This window comes from Thalassophryne amazonica, chromosome 14 (assembly GCF_902500255.1).
Source record: "Thalassophryne amazonica chromosome 14, fThaAma1.1, whole genome shotgun sequence".
Lineage (NCBI taxonomy): Eukaryota > Metazoa > Chordata > Actinopteri > Batrachoidiformes > Batrachoididae > Thalassophryne > Thalassophryne amazonica.
Window position 1 is genome coordinate 33,042,172 of NC_047116.1, and position 19,665 is coordinate 33,061,836.

The 19,665-nt window shown below is 39.9% G+C and overlaps 1 protein-coding gene across 5 annotated transcripts in view; it reads right to left on the bottom strand.

Annotated features, from left to right (window-relative positions):
- LOC117525137 (plakophilin-4-like) overlaps positions 1 to 19,665 on the bottom strand; it is a 237,110-nt gene that overhangs the window by 155,435 nt on the left and 62,010 nt on the right. Inside the window, exon 1 of one of the 5 annotated variants that reach the window (XM_034186988.1) lies at positions 17,466 to 17,852. The exons of the other annotated variants lie outside the window; for them this stretch is intronic. Coding sequence (XP_034042879.1) covers positions 17,466 to 17,480 — 15 coding nt within the window. The 5' untranslated portion in view covers positions 17,481 to 17,852. Of the gene's footprint in view, positions 1 to 17,465; positions 17,853 to 19,665 lie in introns of those variants that run through there. 5 annotated transcript variants of the gene reach the window in all.

Sequence of the window (19,665 nt, forward strand, 5' to 3'; positions counted from 1 at the left end):
GAAGGTCTGCAATCTAGGTCGAGCTTCTGCATATTACCATTTTACATAAATTTTAGTAACGAGTAAGAAAGGAGGTTTTCCTCTTGACCAAAGATTAGTGTCCACAGAAATATGAATGTTCATTAGGTGCTAATGAGACTTGGGGGCTCTTGAACATCACTCCAGCGTGGCAGACGCATTCCAACAAGAGGTGACTCTGTAGTGCAGCAGGAGAATGACAGCAGAGGTTAAAAAGATTTCTGCAGCAGCAGGACAGAAAACCAGGCCTGAGGTGGGAGCTGAACAGAGCAGGCCTCTGAGCAACCATACCAGACCTGAAGGAATCATGCAGTGCCATTACTTTAACTGTCACAAAGTCACCTTGTTGAAATACAGAGGTTTTTGGAAAGTAGCTGCAGGGTAACACCACCCCAGCAGAATTTATAATACATAGCATAATGGATAGAAAGGAGTTGTTTTTAATGTGAATGCTGAAGTAAGTGTCGAAAGCTACAGTCATAGCTGTAGGTGAAAGGGAGGGAGAAAATTACTTCAGCACCCACAGCTGCAGCAAAGCTTTATACTGTACAAGCTGATAAGAGTCAAACAGGCATTAACACAAATGGGAAAAGTCATTCTCACTCCCATAATGGAAAAGCAAGTTTACAATACAACATCATTTGACACTTTTTCAGCAAATTTCCCACACAGCATTATGAGCATTTACAGCAAGAAGCTTACACAGTCTTAAATTCTTCTCCAGAGGAAGATTAGAGAGAAAACTGACATACTGCTGTTGCCTAAGCAGACATTAAACTTTTAGGAAATCTTGTTGCAGAAATTGTTTTCATGCAACATTTGGCTTCAAGGGGCAGAACGCATGCATTTTCACCTTATGCCCAATTGCTGTGCTGCCATAACTACATAATCACGTTTCAACAGAATGCTTATAAAACAAACAAAACAAAACAGAAAAACAAGCAAACAGCACCCAAAAATAAATAAATACTTTTAAAATAAATACTGTAACATATCAGGAAAATATGTACCTAATCAATGGGAATCACTCACTCATCTTCAACCGCTTATCCTGGATCGGGTCGTGGGGATCCATGGGAACAATATTACTACTTGAGAACAAAAAACATATTTTCTTTGCCTACTTTGGACCCACACACTTTTATTACCATTCATCTAGTGAATCGAACACTGTAAACTATCTTGGTGGTATGAGGCTCTGATGCAAATAAAAGCCAACTGTTATTTCATTCAAGAAATGCTCAGAATAGTAATATATACTGCAAGCAGCCCTGACAAAAAAATAATTTATGCTGTTGACATTTTGGATGAAACATGCAGCTCATACAGATAAATAGAAGCCACAGTCTTCCCTCTATATTTGAACATGAAAACAAAGTTGCAATTTCGCTTGACAAATGAAATGCCATTAAAGAAGTCATTGTCTGAGATGGCTGCCATTATCTGCAACACAGCAGATTGACAAAACAGTTGATGGAAAGAAACTGTGGGCAAGATTGTACAAGAAAGAATGAAAGAAAAACTGACTGTCACACTGGTAGAATTTGACAACCCAAAAAAAGTTTCCTGGAACAAATGAAATGTGATTATGTATGCTTTGTATCTTGGAAAACGTTTTCCACTATAACTTAAGGCCCCCTGACACTTGCACGACTATGATGCACGCACATCGTGACGATCTCACCCCGTGTTCCCAGCTGGACACTGCGCTTTATTCGACTGGCTGCCACGTGTTGTGTGTTGGAAGCTGCGTATATAAAATAATTATTTTATAATGGATTAATCATTTTCTGTCTGAGTTAGCTGTTGAAAACGCCTCTAATCACTTCCGGAATCACAGAGCTGTTCTTGCATGTGCGTTGAACAAGGTGGAGAACGCATTTGGAGCCATCATTTCTTCCTGTGTGCAGCTGTAAAAGTATGTTTGTGATAGATTTAACATCTTGTTATAATTGTTCAGACGAGCTGCGCTCTGATACGGTGCGCTGACGCAATCACTCCACTGCTCACTTCTTCTTCACTCAACTTGACGAGCTGCATGTAGTGTTGGTGAGTAGATCGCGCAATGTTCACTAACACTTCACGTTTGTTGCATGACACTGATGCATGAAAGATTTTTTTGAACCTTTCAAAATTCTCTTTGCGCAATTGCACGCTCCGGCGCCATGCTCACGTTCAGTCTACACCTGTTAACGACGGATTTACTCTACTTTACTCTACAATGCGTGCATCAAAATCATGCAAGTGTCAGGGGGCCTTTATACAACTGACTTATCAAGTGATAATTCATCTAAGATAACACTGATGGCCTGTTTTGAAATGTGTGACCGGTGGGTCAGTTGTCTGAGCAAAAGAATGAATGAATAAATCTGCTTTCATCAATACTTGCAAATGCTGACTTTATTATTAATGTGGGACCACAGATGCTGTGCTTTGTTGGAGTTTATGTCTGTAATCTAACAAGAAGTTTTAAAATAAGATAAATCACAATTCTAAACAGCCTATATATACATGTGTGTAAATATTTAGTGTATCTTGTAAACACAAGTAAGGAAACTGTGTGACTATTTTCCCCTTTTAAAATATACAGTTTCTTTTAGGTAGTAAAACTACTTTTGCCTGTCTCCTACAATTTATATAAAAAAAACTGTTGTATTTAATCAGATTTCTGCAATCACATTATTACAGAGTCAACAAATCATTTTTTGCTTGAAAGGATTTTTTAATTGATGAATTTCTTTTTGCAAACTATTGTGCATTCAAAGTCACTTTTGGTGAGCCAAGTGTTCACTTTTATCCTTTAAAATTTGAAGCAAGGTCAAGTGCCTGATTTATGAAAGGTGTGCATGCGTGCGTGCGTGTGTGTGTGTAAAAATGTGCAAACTCCATCACACCTGCAAATTAATGTGTACGCTGATGTACTAACGATGCACACAAAAGACTGCATAATGCGTATTGCCCATTTAACACATTTGCCCTCATGAATATGCAATTTGGGACGTGTCTCCCTGAGAGCATAAAATTGTGGAATATGAACAGGCAAATAGATGAATTTACAAACACAGTAAGACTTGTCAAGATCAAAAGGAGATTTAGTGTATTTTGACCATATCTGTGTATTGTTTCATTTATTTAAAAGGGACAACACATATTAATGAACACATAAAGTGTAAATATGTCAGATTATAGCCATGGGCTAATTTCCATCTGTAGTCCCTGACAGACTATAAGAATTAAACAATTTACAGTAAAAACACACAAACATCACAGGAGCTTACAACAGACTACATTACATAGTGGTCACCAACTACTACAACAAGACACCGACTAGACAAAAGACAGGAAACAAAAGGACACTGACATGATCTGAGCATGAAGATTAGCTTACAAAAATTCAATCAAAGGAGGACACTCAGTAAAAAAAAAAAAAAAAAAAACTACATGTACAATTCAATTAGAATAAGTTAATTAAAACTGCAAGTCTAATTTCATACATTTATATATTTTAAAAACCATGAGTTTAAAAACAATAATTTATAAAGTGCTGTAGTGCATTGCACATTCCCTACAGTTCTTCTTAGTTTCTACAATTGAGTTCATAATGCTATTGTGCTTTTGAAACCTGGCTGTGAACTTACTGCACTCAACAGACTGCTGTTTCAACAGCCAAGACGCTGCCGCCCCTCACAGACAAGTTTTTTGTTGTTGTTGTTTTGATCATAAGCATTAGGCATCTTTAACGGTTTACATTTTACTTGTTTTATTAAGAGCGAATGTCTCCATGTGCAACAGGTGGACCACAGGTCTGTGCATTTCTGCGCTGAACACAAAATGCATTTTAGTGCAATGCCTACTGTTATGGACTTTAAAGTCACTTTCACCTGAAGACTGCAACAACGTTCATGAAAACTGCTCTAAAAATCAGTTTCTGAAATATGAGCCATATAATTTTGTGGTGTCAGCTGGCTCTGCATGTAATGAAAAGAAACCTGCAACAAATTCTAATTAATAAATTTGTACTCACTTCATTTTGCACTTATGGCCATTAACACACAAAATCCTGATTTTGATTGATTTGAGTGATTTTTTTTGTCGTATAAAATGTAAACGTGTAAAATAATACAGTATAAAAATGTATTAAATAAACATGGATACATAAATATACTGGGTAACACAAAAAAGCTTAAACGCTTGTTTACATTGTGGCCCAACTGGAAATAAAACACACATCAACATAAACAAACAAAGACAAATGTGACCGTGAAACGGTCCAACAAACAAAACACAACTGGTTTAATAATAAATAAATGGACTATTTTCAAGTTGGGACATCTTGTAAAATAAAAAGTGATTAACCGTTTTTAAATAAGGACTCTGAATCACAGACTCTGATAAGACTAGGTAAACTGTTAAAAAGCTTCGCACCGGTGTACATTTACATACTCCTGTCTGACATCCACATGAAAAACTCCATGATACCCAAGATGCTGCTATACGGTCAGCTGAAAAAAGGTCAATTTAAACCCGGAAGACTATGCAAATGATTCAAGGACAACTTAAAGGTGAATCTAAAAGCTTGTGACATTGAATTACTAACCTGGGAAGTACATTACCTTGATCACCCACACTGGAGACAACTGTGCTGTACTGGTATCATGGCTTTCGAACATAAAGCCCCTTTCACACCGGGGCTGCTCCCAGTTGCGTCATGACTGCTGCTGCAGCTACTCGCTCTTCTCTCCCATCAGAAATGTCACTATAGCTCGGCCTTTGACGCGACGCTTCTGATGCCTCTAAAAAGCAACGCATCTCATTGAAAATAATGCTTTTTAGACCGATTCGTGATGCCTGTGATGCTTCCGACGTGTCTGGCGTGAAAGGCCCTTTACTCACGGATGGTTCGTTCACCCGTGAGCAGCTCGCGGTCAAAGCAGGAAAGATAAACTATAACAGAACCCAGAGCACAGACCTGCAGCCCTGCACAAGAACAAATATAAACTGGAACGTAGCCTGCAGAGAACCTGCAGGTTACGTTCTCACCTCCTCTCTGCCACCCTGCTGTGCGCACCTGACAGACATTCCTGCATCGTCATGAAGCCACACGAAGCAACTCGAAGTGGACCCGGTGTGAAAGGGGCTTTTGCAAATCAGGCCTCTAACATTTTGCAAAGCTATGACTTGCTGGAGTGCAACAAATCTTGTACGTTAGAGCCACGCAAAAGCCTAGAGCCTGCAAATGTGAGCGGCTCACTAACACAATCTGCACCTCCAAAAGCCAAAATGGAACCAAAAGCCAAAATGCTGCAGTGGTGTAATTACACAGCTGGTACAATTCAAGTCAAGCTGTGAACGTGGAAAGGACTGAGAGATCAATAGCTCTGTGTCAGGTGAAAAGAACATTGCTAGGGGACACTACGTATAAAAAGACGGAATCTAGTCAGTCTTCCTGTTTCTGTAGACAGAAAAAGAGAAGAGCAGCACAATTTGTGTGGTTACCTTGGGATGAGAAAATATCTTCAGGAAAGACTAAAACCTCAAAGTCAATCCATCCACCCAGCAAACTTAAACTCCATCAGTCGATGCAGGTCATTCCAAGAACAGTGAAGAATTTACTTCATGAGTATAACTCCTGCTTCCAAACAGCGTGCCCCCTGTGTGCGCTGTTGACAGTGGCCCTGATTACAATGATAATGACGATGATGATGACAGTGATGGTGATGAGTATTAACAGAATAGGTGGGGAGTGAGCTCCCAGGGCTGAGTTCAAAACGACAGCACTAAAGCGGGCCAGACATGCCGCTCCTTTGACATCATGTCACTGTGGGAACCGATTATCTGCTCTGCCTTCTATTTGGGGTTTCCTATGACAATCTTCTGCTACAAGGTGATGGAGAGTACCATTCACAGGTGACAGCCTTTCTGTCTCTGCCCCTCTCCATCATACTTTCACATTCGTCCTTTTCTCTTCTCTGCCTGCGCTCCGTTAGTTTCTTCCATATCTCTGAGCACTCCATCTTGCCTTTTTTTCTGTCTGTGCACTCTCCTTCACATCACATGTACCTCTCACCTCAGCATCCTCCCTAAACCTCTCACACTTGCTCTTTTCCCTCATGGGGTAATTGCTTGGAGCCAGGCTTCCATTTTTATAACTATGATCGAAGGCTGAATGCCTGGGCTCCTGGATTTCTCCTTGCTTATACCGTAGCGGCAGCAGTATGAAGGGGAACGCTGATAAGACCCTGAGGAGTGGAGAAAAATCACTAGTCGATTGTAATTAGGGTCGTGATTTTGCCTATGGGGTGGAACAGATACTACTGCCTGCAGAAGGAACCTTTTCTGCTTTGCTTACAGAATTAAAAATGCTTAATGGCAAAAAATATCACCTTAAAATACACAAGGACCGCAGCTATTAACCCCATAAGCCGGGTCACAGAGAAAGATGACTAAGGCTTCATTAAAACAAGACAGAATTATATCAGTGTCTTAAGTGGCCATTATTTCATCCAGCTCACTAACCTTTTAAGATAGTGCTGGAGTTGCAGCCCTCTGATGCAAGGTTAACCACCAACCTTCACAAAGAATGTTTAAAAGAGTCTGTCTATGCCTTATCCATATGAAAACTACCATAAAGATGCACAAGGCAGACAAGATATTTCATGTGTATTGATTCCAACAAACTTGGAAAATTTGCCTGTTATTTTATCTGGGAGGAACTATATTAAAATGCAATAGTGCAGCATCCTGAGGAGGCCATTTTGCCAGTGTCTGTGGTGCATATAATCATGTTCAGGCAGAGCTAATAACAGCATTACTCCAAGCTTTCATGAAGGAAAAGAAAGTGGGGAGGAACTGGAGTGTGACACCTGAGTAAAGAGACTGGGGGTTCCACCTAAACATTTCAAACTGATGATGTAGCATAAAGCCCTGAACTGCAGTCTATCTGCAAAAAAGCAAAACAAATTTTAACCAAAATGTGGATCAAAATGCTGCCTCAATTAATCAGAGATCTAAAATTAGCCGCCAATGTAAAAAACAGAATGTTGCTGGTCTTTATCCTGCCGCCTGTTTAGGGTGACCACAGCAGTTTACTTTATTAGTGAGTCCCTTCAGCTGCTCCCTTGTTTTGCACTCGGGGCCGCCACAGCAAATCTGAGCAAGGTGAATCTGCATGTTGAATTGGCACAACTTTTACGCTGGATGCCTTCCTGCTGCAACTCCACATTACATGGAGGGGTGGGGTTTGAATCTGGAACATTCCGCACTGAAGCCAAGTGCAGTAACTACTTGGCCACCACTCCTGCTGGTTGATTACTTTACTATGTTGCTGAAAATATGTATAAGATTTCATTCAGAAGTCATGTTGTACATCTTTATAATACAAACTATCTATTCCATATCTAATCCATTAAAATCTTTATACATAGCTTTATATAATTGAATCTGATAACAGAATAGTTTGACGTGTATATAGAATATTGTCGCTCTGCATGCCTTTAAATCAATTCTAATTTTAAGAATCAACAAATGCTCTTTAGATTATATTAATTGTGTTTTTCCTTCCATCCAATCTGATGCTTCACACAGGCATTACCTCCATCTCTCTGGCAGGGTGATGGATTGCATCGTCCTTCATCATAAGAAACAGGGTGACAGCAGATAAGGAAATTAAAATACAAGAATTAGCTCTGTTCTGCTGTTAAAATCCATTTGACAAAATGGAGCACAGACATGATTGCAATCATTCTTCAATGTGTGAAGTAGCATATTGATGCGACTAAATCACTTACTAAATCACTTCTCAACTGTCACTGGAGCCCATCATACATTTTTAGACATGCACAAAGTTTAATCCTACAAATTTTATAACACTGTATTATTCAAATTATGTTTTCCCAGCTGCTGAAAAACAGAATAGGTTTCAAGTCAGTTGTGCTTTTGGTTAATTTGTTTGTTTATCGGCCAGACAAACACTTTTTCGGTTCGCTGTTTTAAAGTTCAAGACCCCAACAAATAATAATACTAATACTATACTAATAATAATAATAATTAATGTGTGGATCATATTCACTCCTATAGTCTTTATGTTATTTAACAGTGAGATGTGGCAGTTTAATATTTCCATCAGTTTAAAAAAATCCCTTGTTGTTAATGACAATGAAAAAATTACATCTGGTTAGATCTGGATCTTCAGATTTAGCCTAAACCATTATCCCATCCAACAGGTAATTCTGGGATAGGGCTTTGGCTAGCAATATATAGAATCAAGGTCTGTGCTTCACAAATCACCTGCATTGTCCCCGTCCATCCAGCTGTCTGACTTGGAGACTAAGCAGTGACTTAAGGTGGCGATTAGATGTCTTTGGAACCAAGCATTTTGGAATGATCCGTCAGTACTTCTGAAATGACTTTGTGTCAAACAAACAGTTACTTGGGGAGACAAAGGTGAGGTGTATCACGCATTGTGAGGGAACACCAGCTACAATATTTTGGTCATGTGGTATGTTTCTCTTGTCATGATTTAATACTCAGACGCCTCAGTCATGAGGAATACAGCAGGTGGAGAAGGCCAAGCAGATGCCCCTGTGGCAAATACTGTAGATTGCTACTTTCAAGAGATGGGGGTGGGCTGGTTCTCTGCCTGGGTGCGTGCCATCCACGAACCATGGGGGATTTGTAGTGTGGTGGATGTGGCAATGTACTGAACCAGACCTGACCCAGCTGTAAATGGAAACCGGCCTTGAATGGGGAAGTAACCTGTGACAAATTGCCATCCCACACAGGGGGAGTTGCAGACTCTCATCCTCTTCATGCTATAGTACTGGGAGATAAGCACACTGGCATGACTTGCCTCAGGGCATGTAAAGGACTTATGTCTTGTAATACCCAGTCCCATTCATTCTTTATGCTGCCAGCAGCAATCTGTGTATTTTTATGCATGATACAAAGAGGGTTATGTGGGAACAGCCATATTATTCTAAACATTTTCGCTGTAAACCGATGCTGCATTAAAAAGATTTTACTTTTATTGTTGAAGGATCATATAAATCAACTTGTTTTGTGTCATAAAAGTGAACTCTGTACATTTTGTAAACCCAGACATTACTAAAAGTAGCTGCATGATTAATTAATAAAAACACACCAGTCTTGCTTTTCTTTATGATGTGGATGATCTGTGTGTATTATTTGCACAGCACACAGATTACAACCAGTAGTTGTTGGGACTCAATGTTCATGTTTAAGGCTCAACACAAGATAAAATTGAGCCTCTATTGACTTTGCGCAGTTCACATTTGTTTAAGAAGAAGCGGCAGGGGTGGTGGCCAAGTGGTTAGTGCACTTTATAATAACTTAATATAATAATAATGACAAGATGAATATATATATATATATATATATATATATATACACATACATACATACATACATACTTTAAGATTTTGCTAATTTATTAAAAATAAAAAATTAAGAAATCACATGTATTCACAAACTTTGCTCAATACTTTGTTGATGCACCTTTGCCAGCAGTTACAGCTTCAAGTCTTCCTGAATATGATGCCACAAGCATGGACCACCTATCTTTGGGCAATTTTGTCCATTCCTCTTTGCAGCACCTCTCAAGCTCCATCAGGTTGGATGGGAGTGTCGGTGCACAGCCATTTTCAGATCTCTCCAGAGATGTTCAATTGGATTCAGGTCTGGGCTTTGACTGGGCCACTCAAGGACATTCACAGAGTTGTCCTGAAGCCACTCCCTTGATATCTTTGCTGTGTGCTTAGAGTCATTGTCCTGCTGAAAAATGAACCATCGCACCACCAGCATGCTTCACTGTAGGGATGGTGTCTGGTTTCCTCCAAACATGATGCTTGCATTCATGCCAGAGTTCAATCTTTGTTTCATGAGACCAGAGAATTTTGTTTCTCATGGTCTGATAGTCCAAGCAAAAATCTAAAAAAAAACTTTTTTCACTGTCATTATGTCATTATGGGGTATTGTGCATAGAATTGTGAGGAAAAAATGAATTTCATTCATTTTGCATTGTAAAATTACTTCAGAGCTTATGTTTTATTACTAATAATCTGAGTAACTTTTGTGAGTAAATTGAGTGGATTATAAATTATTAAAGTACAAGAAAATATGACTTACAGTTCCATGACATGATCCAGTTCCACTAAATTTGGTCCAGTAAATCCAAACATTTTCCTGGAGGAAGCTGGCAAATGTAATGTTATCAGTCGATTGTAAAGATCATATCAAAGAATATGACATCACAACCAAAGCCACAAAGTAAGGAAAAAAGTTTAAAGAATTATTTACATCAGGGTTCAAATAAATTTTGATACCATTTTTGTCTACCTGCGTCAAATAACCAGAGACAAGTTCGACTCACCACAAAGGAGAAACAAAGATATGGCATCGATGATGTCTGTGCCCGTCTGTGTGCAGCAATATCTTCAAAATGCAAAGAATAATTTGAATCCATCTTGGTGGGTTATTTCAATGGCCCTTTGTCTCACAATACAGGTCATGCCAAAGTCAAAGGTCTTAGGTCAAGGTCAAATGAGAGGTTATTGTCTACTGTCCATGGCACTATCATTAAAAACCAAAGGAGCAATTTCAGTCAGACTTTGTGAATAAGCTCAGTGGCTCGTTCCTCTCGGAACACAGATAATGCCAGAGTTATAGATCAAAAGATAAGATCAAATCAGAGGTCATCATATAAAAACGCATTAATCACCGTTTCTCAGAAACTGAAAGTGTGGTTTGCATATTTCACAAAATCGAAGAGGGGGAAAAAATCCCAAGCATAAATGGGCAAGTAGAAATAAACACCACCACAATTTAACCCAACAGGGTTAACCCAAAGTTCATGACAACAGGTGAGGATAAGAGTGTAAATCTGTATGGATGTTATAAAAGCTTTTATATGATTTTTTTTTAACATGAACAGTACTAGTGAATGAAAATACCCTTGAACATCATAAGAAAGTAATTAAAAAAAATACAACAAAAGAGAATTTATAACTTCAAATTCTTTTTCAAAAAGATGAGGATTTTTCCATTGTCTGGTGACAGGCTCACACTACTACTACCACCACCACCACCACCACCACAACAGCAGCAACTTTATTTACACAGCACTTTCAGATCCTAACAAGCAGGCACACCACTCAGCAAAAGTCTTTTCTTTTTTTTTCCTTCTCCTTATGCTGAAGCTCCAACCACGCTCGGCTCAGCACACTCAGACAGCATGGAGAAAACCGCTGATTTGCTGAGTGGAGAAAATAGGTAAACGCCATTTACACACTCCCAGTTCCTGATTAATAGGAGTGATTCTGTGTTTAGATGGAACCTGGGGACACACGTGCACTGAGACCGAAGGTGACCCAAACAGAGCACAAAGCGGCAGGATATATAAAAGGCGGCCGAGGGTGTTCACTTTTACCATGCTCCATTCATGTGAACATGAATCTGATCACTGTGAGAAAAAAAACCAAACAAAAAATAAAAAAAAACAAAAATCTGTATTTCACAACCTTATATAAACCTTTACAATTCCATACGTGTGTCAAACCTTGGGATGCAGTCTGTACTGATCACAGATCTTCTATGGTCCATTACACCACTACCAAATATACTTACATTTGTGTCCAAAATAATAGGTGTGCATTTACAAAAAGCGAGTAAAGCTCAAAATCCTTAAAATAGTTTATTTCCATACACACAAGTGCATTGGGAACACTGCAAACTCTATTCCAACTCAAATCATGAAGAAAAATTATCAAATTTGTTATTACTTTACAGAAGGTGAAGAAAAGGTAATATTAGGCTGTTCAAACCCCCCTCCCCCCCCAAAAAAAACAGTGTCTACATTTTTCTTTCTGTGACCCTTATTACACACTTACAGGTAGCCCTTATATAAGGAATAAGGCAGCAAATGTTATACATGCTGGTTGTTGTACAAAGTTTTGTGTGTGTGTGTAAAATTTAAGTGGATATTAGGTGAAGAATTTTGTCGCTGTGTGCACTTGTTTTGTCATCTGCGTGTCATTTATTATTCCTGCGGCTGTCCGATTGTTCATTCTGGCATTCTGAATGGTCAAAAGTCCACCAAGTGGAAAAAGGACCGACACAGTAAGTGCAGCTTCATGTCTGGAAGAAATAGGAAGCGCACTCTCTTTTTGTGTCTCTTGCTCTGTCTCTTTCTTTCAGTCTATCCTCTCTCTCTGTCTCTCTCAGTGAGGAGACACAGAGGAGCTGTTCAAGTGAGGAAACGTGACTTCATGCTTTCAGAGTGCCAAACTTGGCTCAAATGCAGCATATTTATCTGTAAACTGGGAAAATACTTCTGCTCAGTGCAGAACTCTGTGGAAATGTGACATCACCTATCAATTAGCCCCCCAACTCTACTTGAGACTGATGTATTTGCCAGACTGGGTCATAAATGGGTCATCCCATAAAATAGGTAATTCCAGACACTGTTCGGATTGATTGATTAAAAAAGTTGAAAAAATGATAGGCTGCTCAGCTGAAATGATCTCAAATGCTTTAAAATGGCAACCAAAACCAGAAAGATGTGAAATAATACAGAAAACCACCTTTGAAAAGGATTGAAGAATAGCCGGAATGGCAAAGACTCAGCCAATGATCAGCTCCAGGGTGACCAGAGAAGGTCTGAAGTTACCTGTGAGTACTGTAACAAATGGAAGACATCTATGTGAAGCCAAGCTACGGGCAAGAAGCCCCCACAAACTCCCATTGTTGAAAAAAAAAAAACAAACAAAAAACAAACATGCTGAAGAGGTTACAGTTTGACCAAGAACACACTGACTGGCCTAAAGAGGAATGGAGCAACATTTTGTGGACAGATAAAAGCATGATATTGGGTCTACAGGTCGCAAACAGAGTCAAAAAATCCCCAAAAAACTGAATACAAGCTACAGAACACTGTGAAGACAGTGAAGCGTGGTGGAGCAAGCATCATGATATGGGGATGTTTCTCATATTATGGTGTCATGTCTATTTATCACATACACACTTGAAGAGGTCATGTTGCCTTGTGCAGAAGAGGAAATCCACTTTTAATGGGTGTTTCAACAAGACAATGATCCAAAATACACCAGCAAGAAAGCAGCATCTTAGTTCCAGACCAACAACATTAACATTATGGAGTGGCCAGCCCAATCCCAGGACCTTAACCCAATAGAAAACTTGTGGGGTGACATAAAAAATGTGGTTTCTGGGGCAAAACCAAGAAATGCAGGAATTGTAGAATTTAGTGTGATGGACATGTTCAAAACTCTCCGGGCGCGGTCAAGATGGGACACCTATCAGACAGCGGTCCATGTGCAGTTTGAGGACCATCTAACCGCAATTTACATATTCCGATGGCAACAAAACAGGATCCAAAATGATTTGAGCACATACGAGGGAACCTCGAGCTGGATCTGGCACCGCAAAGCCTACCGGTATAACCTGCACTTGCCACATATAATAATGTCCACCCCCCCAGAGGGCAAAGGTACTGTTGAAATGTATGTGACACGTTTCATCACGATAATAATTATGAATTATTATCATGTACAGTGAATGTGAACAGCGGCCATCAAACCGACAGCTCTGTGCGTTACTGTACGCACACCACAGCAAATCTGAACAGGCTGTTATATCCACAGTAGACCTTACAGTACAGATATTTGTCCATTCCTTCCCATAGGTGGCGAAAATAATCTGAACCATTGTCTCCATTATAACTGCATATAACACGGGCAGCTGCGTCTCTCTGTCCTGTGCAGTTACACGTCATTGCATGCGTCAGGCTCAGAGCGGAATGAATCTCACACTGTAATAAATGATCACCTTCTAACTCTGTAGGAGATATAACATGGAACTGTTGTGCCAGGCAGTTACAACATTAATAAACATGAATCTCACCTCCAATAGCAACCCAGGAGTGTTTCACAGCGTGCACATGGACGTGAAGCTGGGACAGCAGCCTGCGGTTAAAATCCTCTCACTCAAAAGAAAAAATTAATTCTATGTGATAATCCAACCATCGCTGTGTCCACAGTTGTGTTGTGCTCCTGAAGTGGGCAAACAAGAAAAAAAAGTTCGCTGGAAAGACGGTCCGTCTGAAGTACTGCATGGCCCAACTGCCAGCAAACTTTGAGCGAAGCTGTCCAGTGGCGCACGCGCATATGTGCACACTTAGTGGCCCAGGCAGCATTATATGTATATACACACACACACACACACACACACACACACACACACACACACACACACACACACACACACACACACACACACACACAAGGCTGAGTGATAATTGCAGCCCCACGCATGTGCACGGAGCGCACGTGCACGCCACACACACACAACTTGTACACACGTGTGCTTGAGGAACACAGTGCCCTAGTCCGTGTCTGCCATCCAGACATTTGGATATCGGCCAGTCTGCACCACCTTTTATGAGCGTCTGACAGCAGTCTGTGTCATCTACATACACTCCGGATGCGATCTGACAGGTGTGGACGAGGCAGTCTGTCTGCGCTCCGACACTGCTGACCACGCCTCTTTTCCTCCCAACTGCGTCGGATTATGGCAGTATTTGGTGTGTCAGGCATGGTTCCGGCACATTCTTGCTATGTGTGACGGGCTTCAATCTTCAAACATTTTTCAGTTCATACAGTAAATGCTTGAGTCTGTAAAGAAAAATGCAGACAATGCTGCTTTTTTGAACAGCCGAATATCCGTTTTCATCACTTTCTGTAAGTAGTAACAAATTTGATACATTTTTCTTCATGTTTTGATTTGGAATATAATGTGCAGTGTTCCCAGTGCATTTACAGGTATGGAAATAAAAGCTATTATAAGGATTTTGAGCTTTACTCATTTTTTTAACATGGTTATTATTTTGAACACAACTGTACTACAAATTCGACAAGCATGTGGCTGATCAATACAGATGACAGTAACAACAAAACTGCTATTATCACTCTGAAACTCACCAGAGTCAATATTGGATATTTGCCAGATGAAATTAGCAAAAACAAACTGGTCTTGTATACTTCATTAAATCAATAATATGCAGCATGAAAACCGCAAAGGCACCCATATATTACAGGTTGACTGTCCCACAATGTACAAGCTGTCAGGAAGGCAAAAACATCCAAGTCAGCAGAACCACCTTCCGTGATTTCCATTCCCTTCCTACTGATGCAGTAAGACAAACAGAACTAAACACAGGTATAGTGAAAAACCATTGAAAAGGTGTGCATACATTACAGTGTTTGGTGAGGACCGAATGAAAGCAGGCAGAATTGAATGGCCCCTCTTCCTCCAGCCAGTCATCTCTTGAGAAATGTGTTTAGAGGCAGAGATGAGGGCAGACTGATCAATGAGACACTCTAAAGACCTGATCTCACACTCATTGATTACTGCTCAGCCAGTGCCACAGGCACTAATCACTTGCGAGAGATAGGTTAGATACCATCAACACTCCAGTATACTCATTTTAAAATCAAATTCTGTATGTTCTCAAGGCTGCTGAAATCAGAGTGACTTCAATATGCAACAATTGCACAAAGTAAATGAATAATTATGCATAGTGCACTGCATTCCACGTCTCTGTCAGTGTGTTATTGCAGATGTTACGCCCCATCTCAAGACACACTGGCTGCTGCACAGCCTTAATTTAACTGAAAAAATTAAGGTTACAAGTTTTTATAGGCTCTAATGGAACACAACCTGTAACTGCAGTCAACAACCAAGAACAGCAAAATTCACCCACTACCTGTGTCTCTGTAACTGGTGAGGACAGAAAACAGATTTTAAACTTAAATTACAGTGACCTCAAATTTCTATTTGCTCCAACTAACATTTGTTCCTGAAAATGAGCAGAAAGGCCCATTTTGATCTTTTACCCCAATGAAAATACCCAATGTTGCATCTCATTAACCAATGAGAGTAGAGAAAAGAATTTTGTCTTAAATTATTCAGAGAAATTTCTACTGCATCCATTTGAATATGTTTGGTTAAAATTACTAAATACTGTTTCAATCTTTGAAGCTGATGACATGACAGATCAGAACACAATATTCCCAAAACAACAAAGCAGCATAATGCACTGTACAAAAGATATTTGTGATGATCAACAATGTGGACATTTACTTCATTTTTATATTGCCGTAAACTTCATATCTTTGCATTCTGGACTGTCAGCCAGTTATTTAATGTCTTGAGCTCTGGGAAATTACAACTGACTTGATTAATATTTTTTTCTACCCTGCGACAGACTGGCGTCCTGTTCAGGGTGCACCCCGCCTCACTCTATGACTGCTGGGATAGGCTCCAGCCCCCCATGAACCTTAATTGGACTAAGCAGTTGAAGGCAACTGAATACTTTTCTCACATTTTATAGGCATGACATTGAGATAATAATGAACAAATTAACTGTTAAAGGAAATAACTGCTAGCTGTAGCTCCAGTGGAAATACCAGTATGTTTAGTGCTAATGGGAGTATGTCAAAGTTTGTTCATGGCAAGCTATTACAAGTACAACGAAAAGCGGCTTAACATCTATACATTCATTGCTCCTGTTGAGCATATCTTGGTGTTCAGAAGTGGTATGAACATGGCCATTTTTTTTCCCTGCAGCTTTTCTTTTTATCTAAATATTTACAGAATGGCAGTTAATGTAGTGATGTGAATTCTTGGAATCTCCCTCGGTACTTGCATAACGTTTGCATGGAAGCATACACTATACACCAAAAAAGCCACTGTCGATAAGTGCAGATGAGCCAACATGACGGTACACACTGAGCCAACTTCACAATTAAATGGAACGTATAACAGACGTCTTGTTGCTGCTGCTGAGTAGTGACCCGTTGCTGTTTCTACTGGTTTCTCTCAGAGATACGCATTCATTTTGTGCAGATACAGATCGTCAACACATTGTTATTAATCTCATCATTAGCCATTAAACCTCAACTCTACTTCATGAGAAAACTGTCAACTTAAAAATTAATAAATATGTTGTCATGCACCCCCCCCCACACACACACACCTATGTGATAATGTGAAGGAGAAGCAAAATGCATCAAGAAAAACACCAATATTACCACACAGAAATAGAGGTTTGTAGTAATCTATTATGAATATGCCATGCAGATGGTGAGTCAAAGTCATTATTACAGAGGCGCAGAGCAAATAAGGGACTCTAATAACTGGGAACTGCAGCATGACCAAGCCAAGTCCTGATATTATTGGCAAAAAGGCTCCAGCTAGTTAATATTCAGGAGGGAAGGAGAGAAGACATAAATCCAAGCAAATAAACACAAAAAATACAGAAAATAAAAGGACAGAATAAGTCAACTGAAGTCGGGGAATTCAAAAGGCAGAAAAACGGACAAAAAAGGAGACAGTAGAGCAGTAATGCAAACACTTACCAAACACTCAGTCATCCTATGCCCCAGCACTAACCCCAACCACAGCACAGCACATGTGATGTTTAGATCAATAGCCAGATCCCTCAAAGGTCTGCCTTTACAATTGCAGGAAAACCACACGCAGACACACAGAGGGGAAATAATGCACCCACACTCGCCTCGTCTTTGACCTCCTCCATCTTTTCCTTCTCACTCACCCTCCGATTTGCCTCTCCAAATCCATTACCTACCAAGCAGAACGAATATTTTACAGTGCTGACACTTTAACAGGACTCCCCTCTGAGGAATATTTACAGCCAGTCACTCCAAAAGCAAAGCTCAGCCTGCTCGCTTTTCCTGCTTGCATATCTGCTCCAACCGGACGAGTGGCTGAGGAGTTCTCCAGAGAAGGAAGTGACACACACAGGTGCTCCCTCCTTCCTTACTATAAACAGTCACTTTCTCCCACAAAGCTCAAATGAGATGAGTATGAAACAGAGTTTACTTGTTACATTGCTGGCAATGCAAACATGATGCAGATACAGGATTTACAATCTGATAGCCTCAATGTTTTCAACAAAGTTGGAATAAAAACATAAACAACCCCCCCCCCCCCCCCCCCGAGTTTCAGTTAGCCAACTCTTGTAAAATATTTGATTTGTGATGCGCATGCTTCAAGTTTCAGAAGAATTTGCATAATAAATCAAATATTGTACGAGAGCTGGATTTTCATTCCAACTTTGTTTTAAACAAAAACTTAGAAGACAACTGGATGTCTTGGGTATGAATTGTCTTTGGAGGATTCTTGGGTAACACGAGAATGTGTTAAAATTAAAATAGCGGTTACTTAGGAAGTCTCAGATGAGGAGCATCACTTCCATTGTGAGTGACTGACAGCTATGACATTTTATCAAGGCAGTGTATTTCTCTGATCCAGCATGCAGGTGCCCCTGTGCTGAGCATGCTAGAGGTTGGAGAAGGCCAAGGGGATGTCCACGTTTCATCCGGCTGCAGCAGATGGTTTGGATCTTGAGAGGTGGGGATGGACTGGTTGTCTGCCTGGGTAGTTGCCATCCAGGACCAGTGGTGGGCACATTTCCACTAATCTGCTAATCGGAGATTATCGAAGATAATGTTTCATTATCGGATTATCTTTTCAGATAACTCTGAAAACCATTATCGGACCAATTATCTTCCCAATAATTTTTAGACCGCAGACGTGGTAAACAAAGCTTAACAGTTACAAACATTTATGAAGTCTAAAATCAGTTGAGTACCTACCTGTTAAATGTTTTGTAGTAGATGCATAGTTCTATCCTCTGCAAACAGATGAGAGCTAGTTCTAGAAGAAACCGCTCTATCCTCTGCAAGCAAAGGAGAACTGGCCACAGAAAACAAAAAACTAATTTATTCTGACCCCATACTGATACGCTGGCAATATCACCCAAGTCAACCAGGTTAACATTTTTACCAAACTAATTTCGGACAAGTTATTTAAATTAACGTCACGTCTGAAGTTTTATAAAGTGAAAATATCAGATATGTGTTTTAGTTTTAAAGTAATGCACTAATTTTGAAGGTTTTAGTGTGGACATGCTGTGCCCAGTGCATTATGGGTAATCTCAGTACATTCAAGACAGAAGAAATGCATTTGAGGCGCTGTGATCAGGCTACACACGGACAACAGCATTAAACTCTTTGTATATTGTGCCTAAAACTCTCGTGAATATATTCTCTGGGTTTATAGGCATTGTTATTGTGTTTGTTTTATGTAAAAATGCCAGAAGAAGCCCAGGTTGCTTCTCTATTATTTTCAATTGGATTCACTGCAATTGATTCCTGTTTGCTATTTAGAGTCCTGCTTATGTCAAACACTGTCTGTCATCTTTGTTCCAGAGTAATATATACAAGATGTCTGAAATTCAGTTTGTGTTTATTAAATTCCACGCATCTTAAACGTAACAGACAGAGAAAGGGAATGAAAGTCAGTAGGGGCAAGATTGAGTAGATGTGTGAATGAGAGAGAGCCCAGTGGAATAGTGTGGTTACAAAGAGTAGAGGTAGTGAAAGTAGATGAGTTTAAATATTTGGAGTCAACTGTCCAAAGTAATGGAGAGTGTGGTAGAGAGGTGGTGAAGAAGGGAGTGCAGGCAGGGTGATGTGGGTGGAGAAAGGTGGCAGGAGTGATTTATTACTGAAGAATATCTGTAAGCGTGAAGGG